At 39.2% G+C, this 21,550-nt stretch overlaps 3 protein-coding genes and 1 long non-coding RNA gene across 8 annotated transcripts; 1 reads left to right on the forward strand and 3 right to left on the reverse strand.

Moving 5' to 3' along the window:
• Positions 1–592: 592 nt before the first annotated feature.
• LOC105017364 (bcl-2-like protein 1) lies at positions 593–3,529 on the reverse strand. The gene is made up of 3 exons (XM_010881916.3): positions 3,370–3,529; positions 2,028–2,672; positions 593–1,373 (listed from the first exon to the last, which is right to left on the reverse strand). Exons 2-3 carry the CDS (start codon positions 2,541–2,543, stop codon positions 1,230–1,232), a joined length of 660 nt encoding a protein of 219 aa, XP_010880218.1. The 5' UTR covers positions 2,544–2,672; positions 3,370–3,529; the 3' UTR covers positions 593–1,229.
• A 4,957-nt stretch (positions 3,530–8,486) lies between these two features.
• Positions 8,487–16,415, reverse strand: adnpa (activity-dependent neuroprotector homeobox a). 2 transcript variants are annotated; one of them, XM_010881915.5, is made up of 4 exons: positions 16,226–16,415; positions 14,848–14,964; positions 14,248–14,340; positions 8,487–11,378 (listed from the first exon to the last, which is right to left on the reverse strand). In XM_010881915.5, exons 2-4 carry the CDS (start codon positions 14,953–14,955, stop codon positions 9,027–9,029), a joined length of 2,553 nt encoding a protein of 850 aa, XP_010880217.2. In that variant the 5' UTR covers positions 14,956–14,964; positions 16,226–16,415; the 3' UTR covers positions 8,487–9,026. The 2 variants fall into 2 exon arrangements, with proteins under 2 accessions (XP_010880217.2, XP_010880216.2); XM_010881914.5 differs by having other exon boundaries at positions 16,061–16,415.
• On the forward strand, positions 14,974–18,550 carry LOC109616825. 3 transcript variants are annotated; one of them, XR_002198105.2, is made up of 3 exons: positions 14,974–15,652; positions 17,222–17,361; positions 18,053–18,550. It is a non-coding gene; the product is annotated as an uncharacterized LOC109616825 (long non-coding RNA). The 3 variants fall into 3 exon arrangements; XR_002198104.2 differs by lacking the exon at positions 14,974–15,652 and adding an exon at positions 15,678–15,935; XR_004574683.1 differs by lacking the exon at positions 14,974–15,652 and adding an exon at positions 16,961–17,065.
• On the reverse strand, positions 16,971–21,213 carry si:dkeyp-97e7.9 (DEP domain-containing mTOR-interacting protein). 2 transcript variants are annotated; one of them, XM_020055921.2, is made up of 9 exons: positions 21,119–21,213; positions 20,660–20,838; positions 20,320–20,443; positions 18,541–18,719; positions 17,936–18,148; positions 17,692–17,829; positions 17,391–17,461; positions 17,208–17,312; positions 16,971–17,110 (listed from the first exon to the last, which is right to left on the reverse strand). In XM_020055921.2, the coding sequence occupies exons 1-9, from the start codon at positions 21,202–21,204 to the stop codon at positions 16,985–16,987; spliced, it is 1,221 nt and encodes a 406-aa protein (XP_019911480.1). In that variant the 5' UTR covers positions 21,205–21,213; the 3' UTR covers positions 16,971–16,984. The 2 variants fall into 2 exon arrangements, with proteins under 2 accessions (XP_019911480.1, XP_019911479.2); XM_020055920.2 differs by lacking the exon at positions 21,119–21,213 and having other exon boundaries at positions 20,329–20,443; positions 20,660–20,742.
• Positions 21,214–21,550: the final 337 nt, after the last annotated feature.

Genomic DNA, 21,550 nt, shown 5'->3' on the forward strand with positions numbered 1-21,550 from the left:
GTCATGACAGTTCCATTCATACTTTCATTAGTCATTTCTTGCATTTTCAATATTGTTGACTCCAATGACAACTTGTTAGTAGAAATAATGCAACGGTTTGGCCCCAGCCTTCGATATTGTCCTTTAGAGTAATACATTAAGACACTTCTTAAAAGAAGCCTGCATATGAATCTAATGTACATGTTCAGTATGGGTCCTTGAATAAAATGGCTTAAAAAAACATACAAGGCATGTTTATTTGCATATATGGTGTAAACATTTACCACCATGTATGTATTCAAAAATAAAATGCACATACCTTAGAAATGTGCATGGGTGACAGAAGTATAATTTCAAACAAAGTTGGTTGTTTCACTGCCATCAGTGCTGCAAGCAATTTTCTGATTTTATGGGCAAAGAACTCGAGAGAGATGATGTGACATTAACAGTATACTAGGTCGTAAAATGGGAATGCTAGACATTGCATTTGTTAAGCACAGGCACCCCCTAACGGCAGATATTGAGAATGCAGCACAGCTAGATCAACTGACAACAGTAACTTTCAGCGTACTCACTATGTGGGACTATCACCAGTGAATCACACAGAAAACACTTAAAACATAAATATGTTTTATTATTTAGTGCATGCCTGAAACTCCAGTACAGCAAGAAAGGAACAAAATGTTTAAAGAAAATTTCAAACAAAGAGGTTAGGTTAACATCTTAGAGCTAATAAAATAAAAACAACCATTTGGAATCTTCAATGTAAATCGGCATATGTCTGTAGTTGGTCCTACTGTATGAAGGGTAACACAAATCTAACACACCAGCTGTAGTTCTCCCATTCACTCTTAGCTTATCAGGTCCATTGCGCATTTTCCATCTGAAATGCAACACCCTCTATTCAAGGTAAATAATACAAATAAAAGCAATAATAATAATAATAATAATAATAATAATAATAATTATAATAATAGTAAGAAAATAATGTCAAAATGTTATTTTACATATCACTTTTCAAAGGGAAAAACTAAAGTTACAGAGCGCAGGACAGGAGGTGAGTAGCGAGACAGCTCACCAAGCAACAAATTAATTGCCCAACAACTGTCTTAGCCAGGGCTATTAATCAGGTTTCTGTCAGTGCACTAGCAGACTGGGCTTATGTAAACATAAACTATGAAGTTCTATTTTTGTTGATTTAGCGTTTATATGTGCTTGGGTAAACTAAATGTGGCTTGAATACTACCACTTTACTGGCGTTTCTTCATGAGGAGAGTGCCAACCAGCACTCCTGAAAGCAGCATCACCCCAAATAGCAGCCATTTCCTCAAGCTTTCTTGGGAACGTCGGATGTCTGCAGCTGCATCTCTGCCAAAAATGTCAGCAAAACGATCCTTTCAGGGAACAGAGACAGTGTAGGATTATTATAATGAACTGGGTTTTCACCACCCATCTGTGTTCCACAACACTATGGCACAGCGATAAACTTAAATTGATAAAATTGAATATATGCTTTGGCCAGATTTTACAAATAAGGCCAAATAGACACCAAAACACATTGTTTTCCTTGACTGGTGAAAAACTGTCATCTCACCTCAAATACTTATTCCCAGAACCTTCCAACCAAATATGTGGAAAGTCTAGTGGCACAACCTGTCAAACTTGGCCTTCGTTTGGCAGCAGAAAATTTTTGAGATATTCCCAAGCCTCGCTGTATTTGGATGTGTTGAAATTAAAAGATGACATGTGGAGCCGCGGTCCAGTGGAAACACTCCCAGCTCTGTGCACATATGCACCTCCCCGCCAGAGACCAGGGTTCGACACCGCCTCCTGCCTTTCTAGTCTGCATCACAAATCTGCATATTTCTAACTGGACGTGTTCAATCTTAAGGAGACTGCTACAACAAGTGGATCACTGTTAGTAGCTATGCGTTATGCATGAATGATGACATTAACAACAACCCTAACTCTGACAATGAGAAGCCTACAGTCAAATTGCATAACAAGTATATATAGCATGCAGATGTGTAGTATCAGCTCCAACATACCCATCCTCCTTGAATTTGGATCCAGGGCTGGATGTGTTCGTCCAGGTAGGTGGTCATCCAGTCTGCAATACGTGCCACTAGGAGGCTCATATCCTTCTCAACACACTCAACACATAGGGCCCCGCCGAAAGCAAACAGGCCCACCACACGACCCCAGTTAACCCCATCCCTGAACACCTCGTCCATCACACTTTCAAAACTGTGGTAGGCTGTGGCGGGGGTGATGTGGAGCTGGGAGGAGAGATCACTGAAGGCACGGGTGTAGCGCAGCTCAAACTCATCTGCAGAGTCCCGTAGTGCTGCTTTCACTGCCTCCATGCACCCCTGTGGAGTTGAGGGCTTTCCCAAATTGCGTCTGCTGTTCCTGCCATTCCCCACAGACCCATTTGCAGTAGCCTCTTCTCCCTCAGTCCGTCCACTTGCACCCTCCAGCTCCAATTCACAACAGGAATAATTCCTCTGGGACAGTTTATAGTTTATAAAAAACACCACCAGTTCCCTATTACTGTAAGACATCTTTTCCACCTTCTGTTAACCCTCTTGATCCATGGACTCTCCACTCTATGACGGCACTCCCATCTTACCTCACTGTAACTGATGTCACAAGTGAGCAATTTACTCCGGACTGCAACAAGTAATTACACCCTGGAAGAAGAACAAACACTCACACACAAACTCTCCAAATCTGAAAAAAATTTAACCCATAGACTATATTAGTTGTGGTCAATACGAATGGAAATTAATGTTACGATCTTCTGGACTTTAGATAAGCCAATATTTATAGAAAGAGCAACAATAAACACAGGTCTGTTAGTTATAGTGATACAACATATCCTTAATTTTACTATCTCCTCTGACAGTGACATATCGATGGCAGTAGCAAACGTACTCTAATACGCCCCTTTGATGTCAGAGCCATCTGTCTTGGCCATCGAAAGCTATAACCATAAAATTCAACCAAACACCTTCTAGCACTGGTTACCTAATGTTTACGAATTTATTGCACGTTCGACAGGAGACCGTAGCAAACATAGATAATAGAACAAATCGTACAAATGTTTTGGCTTTTATGCTCTGCTAAATTTGTATAGCTACATGGATTTCAAAGCGAACAAAACGAACGTATTAAGACCAAATTAGTATCACTTAGGATAAAAATAAAAACATAGCAGTAATTTCTGAGCACTGTAGCTATACCTACAATGAGAAAATGTATGTATATATTAGCTACGTAGCTAGCAAATTAGCGCCGTAGCTAGCAACATGACAGCTTCCTATCTTGCTCTCCATAGTAATATTTTCAAACACAATCATAAAAAATATAATGTCCTGTCATACTTACAATTGCAAATGTGACTGAAGTACCTTTCAAGAGAGGTATCGACTTTTTAAAATGTAGATTTCTTTTTGTGCATATAAAATATCGACATATTTACAGAAGCGAAGGCCAATAATGCACGTTGGCCATTGGCCAGTTTTGTCATGTAGATCGGATGTTCCACCTTTTCACAAAACGATCTACCAATCAAATATAAGACTCAGAGGAAGTTGTGATGGTTTCTTCAAATAGCGCTTCGTCACAGATAAACAGAGAGCCAGATAGCCCATCGGATGTAGAAATCTGAACCATTAGGTCATCATGAACAGAAGAGAAAGACCAGTGGTCCCACAGGCCCGAAGTGGGAAGCCTAGGTACCTGGGCGGACATACTCCACATTTTCCCATCGAATAAAAGTCTTATCTCAATAGTTTTCATTTTTCAAAAGTATAGTCCATAGACTTAATCCTGCACCAAAGTTTCTTTAAAGAAAAATAATTTCAGGGGGAACTCAGTTTTGGGTTAGGTATTGCCCACACAACTTTTTTTAAACAATTAACTTATCTAAAAGGTTCTAGCATAATCAGTACGGAGGGGTAACTTTATTTTGAAATTGCTCTAATCATTCTGGTAGAGCTCAATTACGTTTTATTGTAATTTTAAAGGACCTTTTTTTTGCATTACAAAATGTCTTTCCTCTAGCCAGTGGTATTACTGTTGTTGTAGGACATAACTATTTTCATCTTGGCAAATATAGTTTTTTAAACAGATTATCAGGTAAGATTTCAACCTTAATAGAAAATATCTATCCATAATCATCTGCAATTTATTTGACCAGGATAGTGGTTTACAATTTTTGTTATTTTAAGTCTAGTAAACAACCAACATTCAATGTTTTCCAGTTTTTGTTAGAAGATTCTATGTCTTATGAAGGCCCCATAAATATGTTTTTTAACTGGAGAAATCCCATTATTATCAATGAGTGACATAGATCTTACTGACAAGAAATGCAATTACAGGTGCTGGTCATATAATTAGAATATCATCAAAAAGTTTATTTATTTCAGTAATTCCATTCAAAAAGTGAAACTTGTATAATGTATACATTCAGTCCACACAGACTGATATATTTCAAGTGTTTATTTCTTTTAATTTTGATGATTATAACTGACAACTAATGAAAACCCCAAATTCAGTATCTCAGAAAATTTGAATATTACTTAAGACCAATACAAAAAAAGGATTTTTAGAAATGTTGGCCAACTGAAAACTATGAACATGAAAACTATGAGCATGTACAGCATGCTCAATGTATACATTATACAAGTTTCACTTTTTGAATGGAATTACTGAAATAAATCAACTTTTTGATTATATTCTAATTATATGACCAGCACCTGTATTTACATCAGGCGATTCAGTTTCCCAAAGCACTTTATTGAAGGTCAGCTTTGACATGAGTGTAGATAAGATATAAACTGATCTTAATAGATTTATTATACCAAATAAGACTAAAATACACATGAAAGTCTTACATAGATGTGTTAGAATTCAAAATTCACTTCTAATGATAAGAAATTCCAATGACATCACCTATTAATCTATGTAATGTACAATACACATTTAATGCTAATGTATAATTAGAGACTGATGTATGTAAATATTGGTACTGGTTATTAGGGCTATCATGATATTGCAAGATTGACATACTATAGTGGATGTGGCACACCTTCAGTGGTATGGGCTGGCAACTGTTTTGTGGCCTCCAGGTAGTTCACAAGAACAAGAGCTTAATATACATACCAGTCGTCAGCTGTGTATCAGTGATGGTCTGGTTCGGGCATATTCAAATCTTTCCCTATGATGTCCGGAGCTTGTTGGGTTCTGTTCGACCTCACCACTAACTGCAAGTAAGTCTTTCTTGTTGCTTTGTGTACTAACGGACAAGAAATGTAATAACGAGTGTAGATTGATGAAACCCTGTTTACATACTCAGTGGTGACATTTGTCTTAACATGCGTGACCTTACAGATCCGGTGGGGTTACGTTTCCTAGTAAACAGTGTACTTTGACTTTTCCACTCAGTCATGTTTTATTGATTCACTTCATAATGTGCAATTTAACACCTTGGAAAACAAATCAATTTCACTAATTGAAATTAGATATTTCCCCACAGTGCTCTGTCGTTAGATACTTTTCTACATCTTTGGAATGAAGTACGTTGCAACAAAAAATACATATTTCTGAAGAAACATGTATTTGATTCTGAGAAAGGCATAAAAACATTTTCCAACTTCTCCAATTTTAGATGAAATTACTGTTAATATGGAATAATTGAAGGATTTCCTTGTTTGAATTTTTCTGCACAACTGCACTGTCTATTTTCTTAAGGCACAAATGCTCATGATATGCTGTTTATACTGTTGTAAACTGATTAGTATGCGTAAACTGTGACTCAAAGTGAATATTAAATGTCTTGTTTACCATTTAAAAGGGTTTTTCCAGGATTTCCTAAGATGTAATAAACTGGCAGTTCACTCAAACCAGTGTGTGGCAGTAGAAACAATCTGTGAACAATATCACAGTAACCACCATTACTTCCATACAAATTGTAAGATTTAGCATTTAGAAAATCTGCTTGAGAATGTTCTTCAATTAATATACAGACCAGGCCACGCAACGCCAAATCGGAAATAGAGAAAAATATTTAGAAAGGGGGAAACACTAAAGATCTCTTGTGAACTTGTCCTAATTAAATGGAAAGATACAGTGTAAAATGTGAGGATAATTGACATTTCAATTACACAATTTTTTCATTGTGGACTTCCATACAGGCTACCATGTATCGTATACTTGGACTGTGCATTTATAATCATCTATGTAAAGTACAATTAGACGATTCATATTGCTCTGCGCATGAATAAGTAATTGCAAAAGATTTTCAAAGAAATTGATAATATAGAAATCACGATTCTCAGATGAAAATGTACAATACAGCCAGTCATTGTTCTTCAAACATCAATTAGGTACAGAAATAAATCTCCAAATAGGCCTTTTATATTCATAGCTATTGTTTTAAAAAATTAGTTCACCAAGGAGAATCTGTCTGGTGTGATTCACGATTCCTGGAAGTCTCACAAAATTGTATTAAGTTTCAAACCTTTGTGGGACTATTTTTTGCTAGAAGTTTCTTCCAAATAATCTACTCACCATCATATCATAACCTACAATGATTATTACTCTAACATTTAAAATAAAAATTGTTACTAGAATAATACAATTGGAAGGTATTTTGTTCATTGTACAATTGGAAGGTATTTTGTTTAAAGGTGCTACACATGGAATGGGTAGAATTCACTTCATTGCAGCATAATGTTCTTGTAATTCAGTTAGGGTCGCACCTTATAGAGTTGACAGTGTTAGTAGTCCAATGGTAAGGTTATTTGCAAACAGCTTTATTAAACCAATTTCTTTATTTAAATCAAAAGTGAACATAGGCATACATGTTACCCTGCTATTTCTAAAACGTAAATAACAATAATACATCATATGGGGAACTTTCTCAGAGCTAGGAGGACAATACACAGCCATAGGCCTATATGAAGAGGGATTTTTTTTTTATTTCACTTAAAACTTTGTGACAGACATTAGTCTGAATGTATGCATAATCTAATGTAGGCCTACTAAATATGTACAATGTTACCACCAATATTAGTTACAGAAGCCATACATTTTTGCACCATTTGCACCATTCTTTTTTTTTTTTTATCTGAACATAACCAGCTTTTGTTTTAGATGGAGTCAGATGTTTTCATATACAGTTAGGTCCAGAAATAATTGGACACTGAGAAGTTTGGTTTTGGCTGTTCACCAAAATATATTCAAGTTACAGTTAAATAATGAACATGTGCTTAAAATGCAGTCTCTCAGCTTTAATTTGAAAATTATTCACATCCAAATTGTAAGAAGGGTTTAGGAAATACAGCTCTTTAATATGTAGCCCCCTCTTTTTCAAGGGAACAAAAGTAACAGGACAATTTACAAAAAATCTGTGTCATGGAGAGGTGTGGGCTATTCCTTTGTTATTTCTTCATCAATTAAGCAGGTAAAAGGTCAGGAGTTGATTCCAGGTGTGGCATTCGCATGTGGAAGCTGTTGCTGTAAACCCACAACATGCGGTCAAAGGAGTGCTAAATTCAAGTGAAACATGCCATCCTTAGGCTGCAAAGTTAAAAAATCTATCAGAGATAGCATGAACATTAGGAGTGGCCAAATCAACAGTTTGGTACATCCTGAGAAGAAAAAAAATAAGAACACACCGGTGAGCTCTGCAACACAAAAAGGCCCGAATGTCCATGGAAGACAACAGGGGTGGATGATCGTAGGATCCTTTCCAAGATAAAGAAAAACCCATTCACAACATCCAGCGGAGTGAAGAACACACTCCAGGAGGCAGGCATATCATTATCCAAGTCTAGCATGAAGAGATGACTTCACGAGAGCAAATAGAGGGTTCACCACAAGGTGCAAACCATTCATAAGCCTCAAGAATAGAAAGACCAGATTAGACTTTGCCAAAAAACATAAAAAAATAAATAAAGTAATCCCAGTTCTGGAACAGCATTCTTTGGACAGATGAATATAAGAACAACCTGTACCAGCATAACGGGAAGGAAAAAGTATGGAGAAGGCTTGGAACAGCTCATGATCTAAAGCATACCACATCATCTGTAAAACATGGTGGAGGCAGTGTGATGACATGGGCATGCATGGCTTCCAATGGCACTGGGTCACTAATGTTTATTGATGATATGACAGAAGCAGATGGGTGAATTATGAATAGGGATATATTGTCTGCTTAGATTCAGGCAAATTCAGTGAAGTTGATTGGATGGCGCTTGACTTTACAGATGGACAGTTACCCAAAACATACTGCGAAAGCAACCTAGGAGTTTTTAAAGCCAAAGAAGTGGAATTTTCTGCAATGATGGAGACCTGATCTCCTGATCTCAACCCGATTGCACATACATACATTTCACTTGCTGAAGACACCTTAAGGCTGAAATACCCACGAACAAACAACAACGGTAGACAGCTGCAGTAAAGGCAACGAATCACAAAAGAGGAAACCCAGCGTTTGGTGATGTCCATAGGTTCCAGACTTCAAGCAGTCATTGCCTGCAAAGGATTCTCGACAAAGTATTAAAAATACATTTTATTCATGATCATATTAATTTGCCCAATTACATTTAAACCCCTGAAATAAGGGGACTGTGTATATAAAAAAAAATTAATTCCTAAACTGTTCATACAATATTTTTGTTCAACCCCTTTATTTAAAGCTGAAAGTCTGCACTTGAATTGATTCTCAGTTGCGAAAATTATGAAAATTTTGTCAGTGTCCAATTATTTCTGCACCTAACTGTATTTCTCCATAATTGTACTTTCTAATTTCTTAGTTTTTGTTCACTTAAAATGTGCATCCCACACTTTGATGTCTTCATTTGTCCTGTCAGTTTTTAATTCCTTCCCTATATCCAAAGAACTGCACAGTAAGGATTGCCTGCACATCAAACTTTACTTCACCTGTAATGCAGGTCATTTAGACTGCTCTCTGAAATTGACGCATCATGTTCCCAAATGAAGGCACCTTTTTTTTGGCCTAAAGAGTTTGTAGTAGACTAACAGAAAGCAGTCCAGGCATCTTGGTAAGTGCCCATCTCCTCTCTTGGCCCATCAATGCTTGTAGAGATTTCTTCTGGTAGGTTTGACTTCTCTTGTGAAGCGACATCCACAGATTTTGGTGTGTCAACTTTCCCATTCTCAATTGAACAGTTTTCTTGTTCTGACTCACTATCAGATGAGTCAATAGATATGGGTTCTGTGTAAGTACTTAGCTTGAGGGTACAGTTAATTGTCTCGCATTGCTTGTTTTGGTCTGTGTTAAGTGCTGGCTTAGACTTAAAGGCCTTCTCAACAGAGGTGACAAGGACCTTGGTTTTCTCCTCGAAGTCCATGTCATGCTTCACTCCCTTCAGTGCCTGCATGTCAAAGCCAAGTAGCACCTTCCATTTCCTGGTCTCACAGTCTTTCTCACACGATCTTCGTCGATTAGCGAAGTGACTGGCAATGTCAGATTTCCAGAGCCACAGGCTCGTAGAAAGCTTCTGCTCTTCCTGTGAGGTTATATAAGGGCGACGATTGAAATAGGCTGTAAGGAAGGCTTTTCGTGCCTCGTACGTTTTGTGCTCATAGCTTCTGGGGTCCAAAACTAGATCAGTAGCCTGCCCTGGCTTGTTCATAGTCATGGGGGAAAATCCAACATCATTGTTCATCTTCATCCTCTTGGAGTCAGACATGGTTTGGGTGGGTGGCTGACGCTTCAAGAAACCTGCACCAGACGAGTTGAGCGTCAAGGAAGACTTTGGTCCCAAGCCTTTCTGGGCCAGGCCCACAGCTCGGCACTGCACAAGGTGCAAAGTGATCGTGGAGGCCACCATGTTGCTAGTGTACACACCCAAACAATGGATGCACTTGTAGGTCATCTTCTTCTCAACAGGGTGCATTGTCTGAAGCACTTGGTGTCGTTCCCTCAGATGTTGTGCCAATGCATCGGAGATGGGACCCTTTAGGATGGTAAAACACAGTGGGCAAAGGGTTTTGCCAACCTCATTGCTGCCAGACACAGTGGCTTGACTTCTGGCCAGCATGTCATTCTTTCTTTCTGGCATCTTTGAAGATAAACCCCTCAGTGTAGTTTGGAAGCTGTTCTGAGTATGGGAAGCCATTGACTGCTCCTGGGCAGCAACAGGTTCCTTCATGTTATAGGTTATAACTATGAGCTGTATGATCTTGTTTTTAGCCTGCCCAATCGTGAGGTCAAACGTAAGCGGGGAAGAGGCTGGAGGACCAACAAAATCATCTGAGTGAGCCTGCCCCACATGATCCAGCATTTTCTCCACATTATTGAAGCTGGCATGACACTGTGGGCAGGTTAGTCCATGGATGAGCATGTGGTTTAGCAATGTGTCACTGGGCAGATATCGGTTGCAAAGCAAACACTTACTAGTGAAGTTGTGGATCTTCATGATGTACTTAGCAATTGCCCATACCTTCTTAGCCTTGTGTGCTTTCTCAAAATGAGCACTGTACAGATTTTCAGGAAAGAGCTCATTGCAGACCGTGCATATCTTCCACTTCTGTGTTTGGGATGTAAGACTAGCATTGGTACCAGATACCTGCATTCCTGAGGGTGATGTTAGATTATTGGATAAGGAGGACACCCTGCCTTCTCCCAAACCAGTATTGCCAGGAATGGACAAACGCTGGCCAACCACAGAGGACTGACTGGTCATATTCTTCAGTCCAGAAGGCCCCTGCTTTAGATGGGCCCCCACCATATGACTGACCTGTTCAGATGTCAGGGTACGACCCCCAGTCATCACAGCACCCTTTTGAGCTATCCCATAGCTTTGGGGCCTGGACACCACAACATTAGCATGTCCGATCATGGTTGTCACCTGAGAGCCAATGCGCTCATGATATTCAATTACATGCTGCACTAGCGCCTCATAGCTACGGGTTGAGAACTGACAGCGTTTACAGAGAATGTTGTTGCCATTGACTGCATTGGCTCCATTTTTGACTGACGTTTCTGAGACCATGGCAACATAGGGTGAGACCACATGCTGGAAGTGCTCCCTGTAGATGTGCCGTCGCACAACGTTGTACAGAGGGTCCCGGTAAGTACATTTCTTGCAATAGTACATTGCCCTCTCCACTTTGTTATTAGGCCCCACAGCAGACCCCTGGTAGGATCCCAGACCCTGACGCGCCGCACTGGATATGTGGAAGACCTTCACGTGTGTTTCCATAGTCTTCTTGCTTGCCGTGAAGGTGCAGTAAGGACAATTGAGCAAGATGCGGTTCTCAAAGTTGTGCCTGTGAACATTTCGGAAGTGGTTCTTGTAGCCTGAGTAGTACTTGGAAGAGAAGTGACACTCTGTGCAGCAGAAAGGTTTTGACCGGTACTCCTGTAAAACACACAAATACACAGGAGTTTGAGAATGTCACCCAAAACTAGTTCATGTTTGTCAAAAACAAATAACTGCAACCTTCGGTCACTGTTCCAACCTCTGACAACTGACCCTCGAAGCTCAATTACCCCTTAATTATATGATACATGTTAGTAGCTTTCATAACATGACAGGTTCTTGCAAATTCATAACATACAAATTTGTCTGTCACAGATTTACATATACTAAGGTACGTATTCCTTGGAAACCAGATTAGATGCCAAGACCTGAGAGCACCAAACACTCTCACTCTGCGCTAAGTAATATGTTGCTCAAAGATAGAACTTGTGTTCCATCCAATCATCTTCTATGCATCACAGCTGCAACAAGTTAAAGTAAAAATAGCATACCTGTCACCAAGATATCTAACATATATTGAGCTAATATATACTGTCTCACTATATAGGTATTATCTATTGTTTGGTAGGCAGTATGACAGAGCTAGCTTACTAACCAGCAGAGCAAGCAAACAGTGGAACAAAAGTATAATTGCTTTTTCAAAAAAACTCCAACACGCTGTGAATTTCAGGAAGCACAACAGCACAACTAGTGCACTTTTAATTAGCCATTAATTTTTTTGTAATCTTCTTTAGGAACAACTGGTTTTGCCATAGCTCTCAATGCCTTAAATCCCTGCTAGCCTTCTGAGGAATATGTTTCTCAGAGCAGAGTTTCTTAACTCTGGGGACTGAGTAAGAGTACAGCTAGTTTTCCATGTCTGAGTCAATCATTTGAAAAAACTATTTCCTAGAGCATACTGTTAATGTTTTTATGCACACAACCTTCCTACAGGATCTCTGCTTTGCTTAGGAACACTCAGAAACTAGTAAGGTTGTACCCAACAAAAAACAACACAAATACATATCTTTCTGAAAATAGAGACAGAACACATTTTAATAAAATGGCAGGGGACCGCATTTCCCAGAGACCCTTGAAAAATCCTCAAGAGTGCAGTAAAATAAGTCTACGGGTCAAAGGGGCTCCCTATATCTTTACCCTTTATCATTATTACATTGATTCATTTATTGGTTTTAATCCCACTGCTGCGGGCAGTGCACCAGTTATTTTGGTTCCATGGAGTACTACTTTACTCAGACGTTAGTGTCAAACACAAAGTTCTCCACTTCACCCATTAAACTGTGACTACATCATGAAGCTGGTTGAGAGAATGAAAAGAGTGTGCAAAGCTGTCATCACAGCAAAGGGTGGCTATTTTGAATATCAAATGCATTTTGATCTAACACCTTTTTGTTTATTACATGATTCCGAAAGTGATATTTCATAGTTTTGAGGTCTTCACTATTATTCTACATTGTGGAAAATAGTCATGAATATAGAAATATAAAACGTTTGACTGGTACAGTATATACACGGCTCAAAAGAATAAATGAAGGGAACACTTACATCACACATCGGGTTTCAAAGAACGAAATATATTAAAGATCAAAATGTACTGTACATTGTGTGATTAGTTGAGAACAAAATGACGTAACAACGGTCAAAGGAAACCAAAAATCACAAACCGACTGAGGGCTGGATTCAAACAAACCAAAAATCTAAGTAAACAATTGAAATCACAGGCTGTTCCAACTTGTGTAAATTTCACTCATAATGTGACTCTGTAGTATGTATGGCCCCATATGCCTATATGCACTCCTGACAACGTCTGGGCATATTCCTGATGAGATGCCGGATGGTGTCCTGGGGACCTCCTCCCAGACTTGGACAGTTTGTGTCGCTACTTGGCGGCGTCTGATGCACCAATACATAAAGTCCCAGAGGCTCTCAACTCCTTAACACTGTACACTAGCAGCAGTTCATGTATAATTTGGCTTTATCTTCTTGCTATATTTTCGCTGAGTGCTATGCCACCATTCATAAGCATATTACACTTATTTGTATCTATAATATTCAATAATCCCTCCAAATTACTGATAGTTTACCATTGTTATGTATATTACTGCCATACTTGCCATATCAACAATGTTCAATAATACTACCCAGATTGCTGCTAATTTACAGTATTTTTTTTTAAACTGCTGCTAGTTTACAGTGTTATGTATATTGTTCCTTTTTTTTGGTCTGGCTATATTCTTGCTTATTTATTCTTCTTAACTCTCACTACATAGTTGTCAAGGGCCATGTCACAAGAATTCCACAGTGCAGGTCTGCAGGATGACACTGTGTTGTTCAGCGCATTTGACAAACCTTAAAACGTGAATGGAGACAGTGAGGGCCAGTCAATGGCATGAATGCCTTCATCATCCAGGAACTGCCAACACACTCTAGGCCCACTGCACGAGCGTAAGGTCTGAGGATTTCATCCTGGTACCTAACAGCAGTCAGGGTACCATTGGCTAGCACGTGGAGGTCTGTGCGACCCTCCAAGGATATGCCTCCCCAAACCATCACTGATCCACCACCAAACTGGTCATGCTGGATGATGTTGCAGGCAGCATAACATTCACCTAAGCGTCTTTCACGTCTGTCACATATACTGAGTGTGATCTCATCTGTAAAGAGAATGGGGCACCAATGGCAGACCTGATATTGATTCACAATCCTTCCTCACCGGATGGATTGATATCCCTGAACTTTAACTGAATTTTTTGGAGCAGTGTATTTTACAGGATTTTTCAGGAAAAGTTTCCTTAATTCCCACAACCCACGTGAGACCTAAACAAACACTCCCACAATTTCCAAGTATCCAAATGTGCTAGCTGCAGGTGTCGGACATATGACAACTGCCATCAGTTGGAACACTGCAATTGGTTGTCAAAAATCCTGACAACGGTCTTAGTGATTGGTAACCTATCTAGGGATTTACCTGTGTTTTGGAGAATGATGAATCCCATGAACAAAGTTCCAGGCCAACAGTATTTTTCACATAGTTCTCATCTGGGCAAAATTCTTTGAGGTCCTATGAAAGAGGAGAGAGATTTGATCAGAATTCTCATAACTGTATCCTGGATGTTGTAAAATTGGAGTATGTTTATTAAACTACCACCACAATGCTTTAATGGAGCATACTACAAAATCTGAATATAACACCCTGGGCACATACTCTTTTTTTGTAACCTCATAGTACCAGTGTATATTGGCTGAATACATTATCTTACACAGCAACAATCTGGGTTAGGTGCTCAGGGAAAGAACAATGTTTTACCTTGTCTGCTCTAGGAAACTTTCGGCAACTGGTCATTTGCTCCAACCACTGGGATACTTTTTTGTTTTACCATTACTTCATCAGGTTAGAATACTAAAAACAAAAACCTTTGTGCAATTAAGGTTACCTTTCTTGGCAGAATAACAAGGCTTTGCATTGTGTTGGTTTGGGATTAAAACCAACAGCGTTTCATTTACTGGCCCAATACATCTCAACAGCAGGCTGTTAGGTAAACGTTATGGAAAAACACGTAAGGCTCACCTCTGCTTGTTCCTTGCAGTACTCCAGTCCAATGTCGCTAAGCGCCTTCTTCACCTGTTTTCTCGCTCTTCGTATCCTAGTAAGGTTGTTCACAGGGAGTTGATACATCTTTCCAGTCTGCAAGAATCATGAATAAAATCAGGGACAAATCTTTTGCTACTACTCATTTCAAAGCAATTGTAGCCTGCTCAGCCGGAATTGTGTAACAGTGGCAGTATACTAAGTCAGGTATAAGTGACATTTACTTTAGTTACGACCATATGCAGTTGACTTAAGACCATATTAGAACGCACGCAGGATGGATGGCACACAAATGATGGGCTTTCAAGTTTGTAAACATCCAATGTTTTGTTCACTACAACACTGCCGAAACTAATCTATGGGCCTAGGTAGCTTGACTCTAAACTAGCGTGTCTGCAGCAAGCTAAAACTAGGAACATTTAGCTGCTGGTAGTAGCCTCCCTGGATGGGACAACTTGGCTTAACTGTGCAAGTTAGGCTTAGGAAATATCTAGGTAGCGTAGCTATGTCTGGTTAGTTAACATCGTTATATTGTCAAAGGTGGCCCTTTTTTTTAAAGTGAGAGTGCAACGTTTACACATCCTCGAAATCGTGCGAAACAGCTTGGTAGCATAACTAGCCAGTTAGCCGTGCATTGTTACCTTGTACATCGTAGCGCATCGTTTTAGCAGCACTCTTATCTAAAACGCTGGAAGTGAACTTAGACAGCCAACTACATTTTCTGACGTCTAGCTTACCACTACCCATTTTGGAAACTGTGAACTAGTTCGCTATAATATTTAAGGTAAAGAAATGTTATGAATTTACGTACTAGGAAAGAAAATGGACACAATGGATGTTAGCTAATTAGTTAGCAACTGAAGTCTGAGGTTAATGCTGGCTTCAGTCGTAGCTGGAACGAGAGCGGGCTAGCAAGCATTTAAGTATGTATTAGCGATCTAAAATTCCCGTTTAAAATTCAGCATGTAGTCTTCATACAGAGCGTTAACACAAAGCAGCCCAAGGACAGTCCTACGGTACATTTAAAATATAGAAGGTCCTGAGGCTGAGTTCACGTCACATAAAAGGTCAGTAACGCTAGCTAGCCTGGCATGTGTATTAGTTGCCTCAGTACTTGCCGTAGCCAAGATTAGTTAGCTACAGTAGCAAAGTTAATTATAACATGTTTGAGTCTCTCTCCAACAAGTCTTACCTTGTATGTCTGCGAACCCGACTACGCTAATACGGAGAGCCCAGATTTTAATCTGACAGTATACAGAGATTGGCTATGCTAGCTAACAAGTAACGCGTTTACTCGCTAGCTGGCAGAAAACTGAGTCCAACTCAATGATGTGATGCAGTTGTTGTTCGTCCTCACCAAGCCGGTGCTGCTGCTAAGTTAGCTAACGCGTTGGCTGAATCTGTATGGCACCGGGCTGCGATACGCATTACATTAGCTAACTGCTAATAGCCAAAATATGTGGGGTACATGCTAGTGCATATTTGACAGCATACATGGCACAATAGACTCCAATTACGTTAATCATCAATCTTTTCTCTTGAATGTTCCCAACTAGCTAAGTAACCCCAACCTCAATACAATCCAAAATGGCGAGGAAAAAAGGACGGAAGTGAATGTTTAGGGAGAGAAGTGAAATTCATACAGTTTTTTTCTCTGAGATTTGTTCTATCCTTAGCACAGAGTACCTAATTGTTTAAAAAGTCGCAACTATGTTTCTTGGGCGTAAAACCAAATATAGTGATCAAAAGCATAATATATTCATGACCCACCCACAACAATCCAGGACATGTGAATCAGTGGGCTACCATAGTGGACTTATGCATCCCGTGATGTCGTTTTGAAAGGCACTGAAATTTCAAACGTCTTTCTAGATGCTAGTGTACATAATGTACAGGCTATAAATTAACAGGCTTAAACTACAACTGAGAAATCTACAGCAATGGATGCTCAACAACAAAGCTGCGGTGGGATAATTTTTATTTTGACTCCTAAGAAATAGGAAGCAGAGTACAGATTTATTCATATACTACCAAGACACCATTGCTTTTCCCTCTGGCACACAGTATAGAGTCTTTAGACAAATCATATTTTTGTGGATTTGGAAGGCACTTCTGGTCACCCCAGTGGCTCCATGACTTCCAGCACAACTGTGCGAGGTCCAGTCATCACAAGCCTGGTGACCTGGCTGTAATCCAGGTTAAGAACATTTTGCCCATTCACCTGGCACACAAACTGACGCACCTAGGCATATAGTATGGATCACGGAAGAATATCAAAATAAATACGTTTTATTATTATTATAGTGTGTATGGTAACTCATTGTGTGTGTTTGTGTTACCTTAACACCTGAAGCAGCAGCAGGGCTTCCAGGATCAACTGCCTGGACGTAAACTGGGGCCGTACCTCTGACCACAAAGCCCCAGCCTACTGCATCTCCCATCACCTAAAATATAAATCCACTACTATGAGGGGACTGTAGAAAGAAGATACAGGTAGGTATTAGATGTGTACTGTTGCTCACCGTCAACACTCTCTTGATATAGGGTGCACCGGGAGACAGGAGCTCCTCACATGTCACATTCCTCTTAAGCACTGCAAAAACAGATACAGAGTTTTAATTTCAGTATTGACATTTATTTTTTCAATAGCATTGTTGCACCATGTTGCCCTCAAGGAGACTGCAAGTTTCCTGCAAAAATAGGTCCAACTGAATATTTTGGAATTTTGACTCACATAGACTCACTGAACATTTCAGTTCAGTGTGTCTATGTAACATATTGAACCAAACACATTGTCATATAGGAACAAATGGACAATCTGACCTGATTTTGGATTGCACCTCACCACTGGGGTAGAGGAGAATGTGGCAGGGGGTATATATCCAATAGAACGTATCTGCAGGGAGTTTAAACTGCTTCGACCCACAGTGGATATCAACTTCAATGGCTTATTGAGCTGCACTGCCATGAGAGACCAGACATAATTGCATATAAAGCCAATCTATTTCTTTACAGGCAACCTAAGTATGTATGTATTTTAGAGATCTGGATTTATGTTTTCATTTACCAGATTCAAATGCACTGCAGTCCTCTTGTGGGATGATCTTGTTCAGGACAAATGAGCTGTCATCATGGTTGTCCTCCGGGGCCTGCTCTGACACACCTTCCTCTATCTCCCGCTCAGATTCATTCAAGAGTTCAGACAGGCGGCGCCGGCGGCGGAAGTTGATGCAGAACTTATACAATAACCCACTGTCAAAGAAGTTGTGTTTCTTTGCCACTGAGGGAAGGGAAGATGGAAATTGGGAAGAGAGGGAGAAAATAATATATGTACATTGTTTTAAACAATAAGGCATTAGGGGATGTGGTATATAGCTATTGTTCTTAGGCACGACACAATGCAGAGTTTCTGAACATAGCCTTTAGCAGTGGGATGTTGGCCATACACCAGTAAAACACTAGAGGTATGTTATTGCTTTTATAAATTACCAATGCAATTAGTAAAACATTCAGAAGTAATTGTTTGTTATGATCTTATTATGGTGTCATATACGATGGCTTTCCACCCATACGCATTCAGGGTTCGAACAAGGTGATATTGATGAAAGGAATTTGAATAGACTATCAAGTGTAAATGTTATGAGACAAAGGTTACACGGTAACATCTCTTACCATGCTGAATGATGCCATGCTCCAGCAAGGTATGACACAGCTCTAAACCCTGGCGCCGGCACTCTATTTCTCCATTCTGTAGCAACCAGTCGATCAACTGACAGCCAGGGAACGAGCGCTGATATGCAACACCCTGCTCCTCCCTTAGTTGCAGAATGGAGTCTCTACCCGTTATTAGACTGCAGAACACACAATTAAAACATGGACTATCCATCTCATACTAGTGACACAATCACAGCTACACAAACCTGCACACAATTGACCACGTTTTAACTGACTGTTTTTATCAGCCAAACTTGGAGATACTTAGAACATAACACAGAAGTTGCAACTACCTTTTTTCCAAGAGCCATTTACAGTGAATATCAAAAGTCTACACACTATTATTGAAAATTCTGCTTTTGTTTATGTAAAGGCTAAAATCAAGAAAAAATATGCCAGACTTTTTTCACCTTTAATAAGCTCTTCTAACCAACAATATTTAGGTGAAATTTTTTTTATTTCTCAGAAAAATAAAATGAATACAAAAAACTGTCAATGCCTTGGTTGCATAAGTGTGCACTCCCCACTACTAATTAAACCTTTATTTCAACAAAGAACACAGACTGCTACCAAGGTCTCTTTTACAGCTGGGCCCTGTGTATACATGTTTACACATACAGTTTAGGTTCAATGATTAAAAACAAACAGAAAGAAACTAATACTTTGTTGAAACACCCTTCGCTTTGATTAAAGAAGTACATCTCTGTCAACCTAGGACATGTAGATTTTGCATTTTTATCCTACTCATCAATTGCGGGGAGATCTCTTAAGCACAGCCCTCTTTAGGCCAGTCAGCATAGTACGATGTAAAGGATTTAGGTTTGAGCTCTAGCTCAAACCTCAATCCTAAATTCCAGGAAATTTATATTCCTTTTTTCAAGCCATTTGTGGATTTGGCTGTGTGCTTCAGGTCCTTGTTGAAAGGTGAATTTCCTTCATGTTGAAAGGTAAAATTCCTCTCTAACTTAAGCTTTCTAGGAGAAGGCAGCAGGGTTTGAACCAAAATATGCTGATATTTGGAGTAATTCATTTTGCTGTCTATCCTGACGAGAGTCCTTGTCCCCTCTGAAGAGAAGCAGCCCCATAGCATGATGCTGCTCTCACCCTGCTTGACACTGGATACTGTCTAGTTTGTGTGATCATTTCTGTTGTCTTTGCCTGAACATACAGCCAAAAACTACATTTGGGAGGGACTTCCTGATCTTTGCAATGTCCTGGTGGAACTGTTTTCCTTCCACTTCTTAATGATGTTCTTCCCATTGTTCCATGATACATGTAATGCATTTGGAATTATCTTATACTCCTTTCCATATCAGGAAAAGATATGTAAACAATACAATCTCATAGATATTTAATTAGCTCTTTGTAGACCATGGCTATTTCTGCAGGATGCAACCGAGAAACATTCAAGGAAATCCTACATAACCACAATAAATTATTTTTTCAGAATAATTTCAATTGATGTCAGGAAATTGGTAAATTACCTTTGTACATGATTTAGAATGTGAATGGTTGCATCTGAATGCAGTTACAATCCTGATTATAAAGGGTGTATAAACATATGCAACCAAGGCAGTGACAGTTTTTATTTGAAAAAATATCAATTATATTTCACTTATATTGTTAGTTACAAGGTCTTATTAAAGGCAAAAAAGCCTGACAAGCTAGGCTTGACTTCTTCAAGGGCACATGTTCCTACCAGATAGAACCCCCCAGGGTAAACAAAGTAGTTCTTACTGTTCGTACAGTTGTTGTCCACGAATGAAGACCTTCACCTCTGTGTTACATGGAAATGTGCCATCATCCTGACAGAAACGGTACAGCAATTTTGCATCCTTGAACATAGGGCACTTGTCACAAACTAAAAAGATCAGAGTTGAAAGGAGACAAAGAAAGAGACTTCACTATCAGCCTACGTAGTAGCATTTAGATCTTGCATATTAATGTTAGTATCTTTGAAAGACTCCTAGCTTCTTGCTATACATGAGGCCTGGGTATTATAGGTATTGGACATACATTGTGGGAGTATTTTCCAAGAGTATTTGATCTCCCCTGAGATGTTACTCAAGTTTCCTACCATGGTGCACAATGCCGTGGTCCATCAGGTGTTGCATGAGGCAGACTGCCGTTATCCGATCAGGAGCTTCCTTGTGGCTGATTAGCCAGTCTGTAAGCTCTTGGGCCACAAAGCAGTTTGGGTAGGTGCGCAGATGATACCTTCTGTCCTTGATCAGTTTGCCATCATGTAGCCTTAACCTTTCAGTGAAGTAAAATGTATAATAGGCAGCTATAACTGATATATACATGTATAAGAAAATACATACAACATTTATTGAATGAATGTCAGGTATGACATTTTTGTATGAGATGAAAAATAGGGTCATTGGAAAATATGATCAGTGGAAAATAAAAAATACAGTACGCAAACATCTTTGAAATTGAAATTAAGTTTCAGATTTCCACACTACATTTCAACAGGTACATAAATAAAAACAACATTTAATTTTTTGTCTTTCTCAAGTACTCTCTTCCATACCTTAATTGTTCCCCAGAAATCATAACTTCAGCTTTGTGAAGTCTGGCCATTGCTTTTCTGTTAATGCTGCTTCCCATTTTCTCCATGTTCTTTTACTGAAACTGGTCTAAAAAGAAAGAGCTATGTTTACCAAATAACCCGTGCCTTGTAGCAGCCTTTGACCATGTGGGTTAGGTGTTGTATAAACAGACACAGACATAAAGGGAAAGACCCTAATGGTGTTTAGAATAACTGCAACACTTATTCTGATTAGTTTATTTTTCTGATTAAAAGAATTGATGAAGAGAAAGCTTCAAGAAGAAGAATATTTCACAAGGAAATATTATCATACTTACTTGGTCAAGGTTACTTTGAGAAAGTCATGATTCAAATTAAATTATAATAATATTAAGGAATAAATTACATGGTAGCTATAAGGCAATAATACCTCTC

Source organism: Esox lucius, chromosome 17 (assembly GCF_011004845.1).
Source record: "Esox lucius isolate fEsoLuc1 chromosome 17, fEsoLuc1.pri, whole genome shotgun sequence".
NCBI lineage: Eukaryota > Metazoa > Chordata > Actinopteri > Esociformes > Esocidae > Esox > Esox lucius.

What these genes read in the sequence shown, in the direction of transcription:
- LOC105017364 (XM_010881916.3), bottom strand. Translation starts at nt 2,543, where the DNA reads ATGTCTTACAGTAATAGGGAACTGGTGGTGTTTTTTATAAACTATAAA. An exon ending in TCCAAATTCAAGGAGGATGG is followed by an intron (nt 1,374 to 2,027) that starts GTATGTTGGAGC and finishes GTTCCCTGAAAG; the next exon opens with GATCGTTTTGCTGACATTTT.
- si:dkeyp-97e7.9 (XM_020055921.2), bottom strand. Translation starts at nt 21,204, where the DNA reads ATGGAGAAAATGGGAAGCAGCATTAACAGAAAAGCAATGGCCAGACTT. An exon ending in ATATCAAGAGAGTGTTGACG is followed by an intron (nt 17,313 to 17,390) that starts GTGAGCAACAGT and finishes TTTATATTTTAG; the next exon opens with GTGATGGGAGATGCAGTAGG. An exon ending in CTGCTGCTTCAGGTGTTAAG is followed by an intron (nt 17,111 to 17,207) that starts GTAACACAAACA and finishes CTATATGCCTAG; the next exon opens with GTGCGTCAGTTTGTGTGCCA.
- adnpa (XM_010881915.5), bottom strand. Translation starts at nt 14,955, where the DNA reads ATGTATCAACTCCCTGTGAACAACCTTACTAGGATACGAAGAGCGAGA. An exon ending in ACTGCAAGGAACAAGCAGAG is followed by an intron (nt 14,341 to 14,847) that starts GTGAGCCTTACG and finishes CCTCTTTCATAG; the next exon opens with GACCTCAAAGAATTTTGCCC. An exon ending in CATCATTCTCCAAAACACAG is followed by an intron (nt 11,379 to 14,247) that starts GTAAATCCCTAG and finishes TGTGTTTTACAG; the next exon opens with GAGTACCGGTCAAAACCTTT.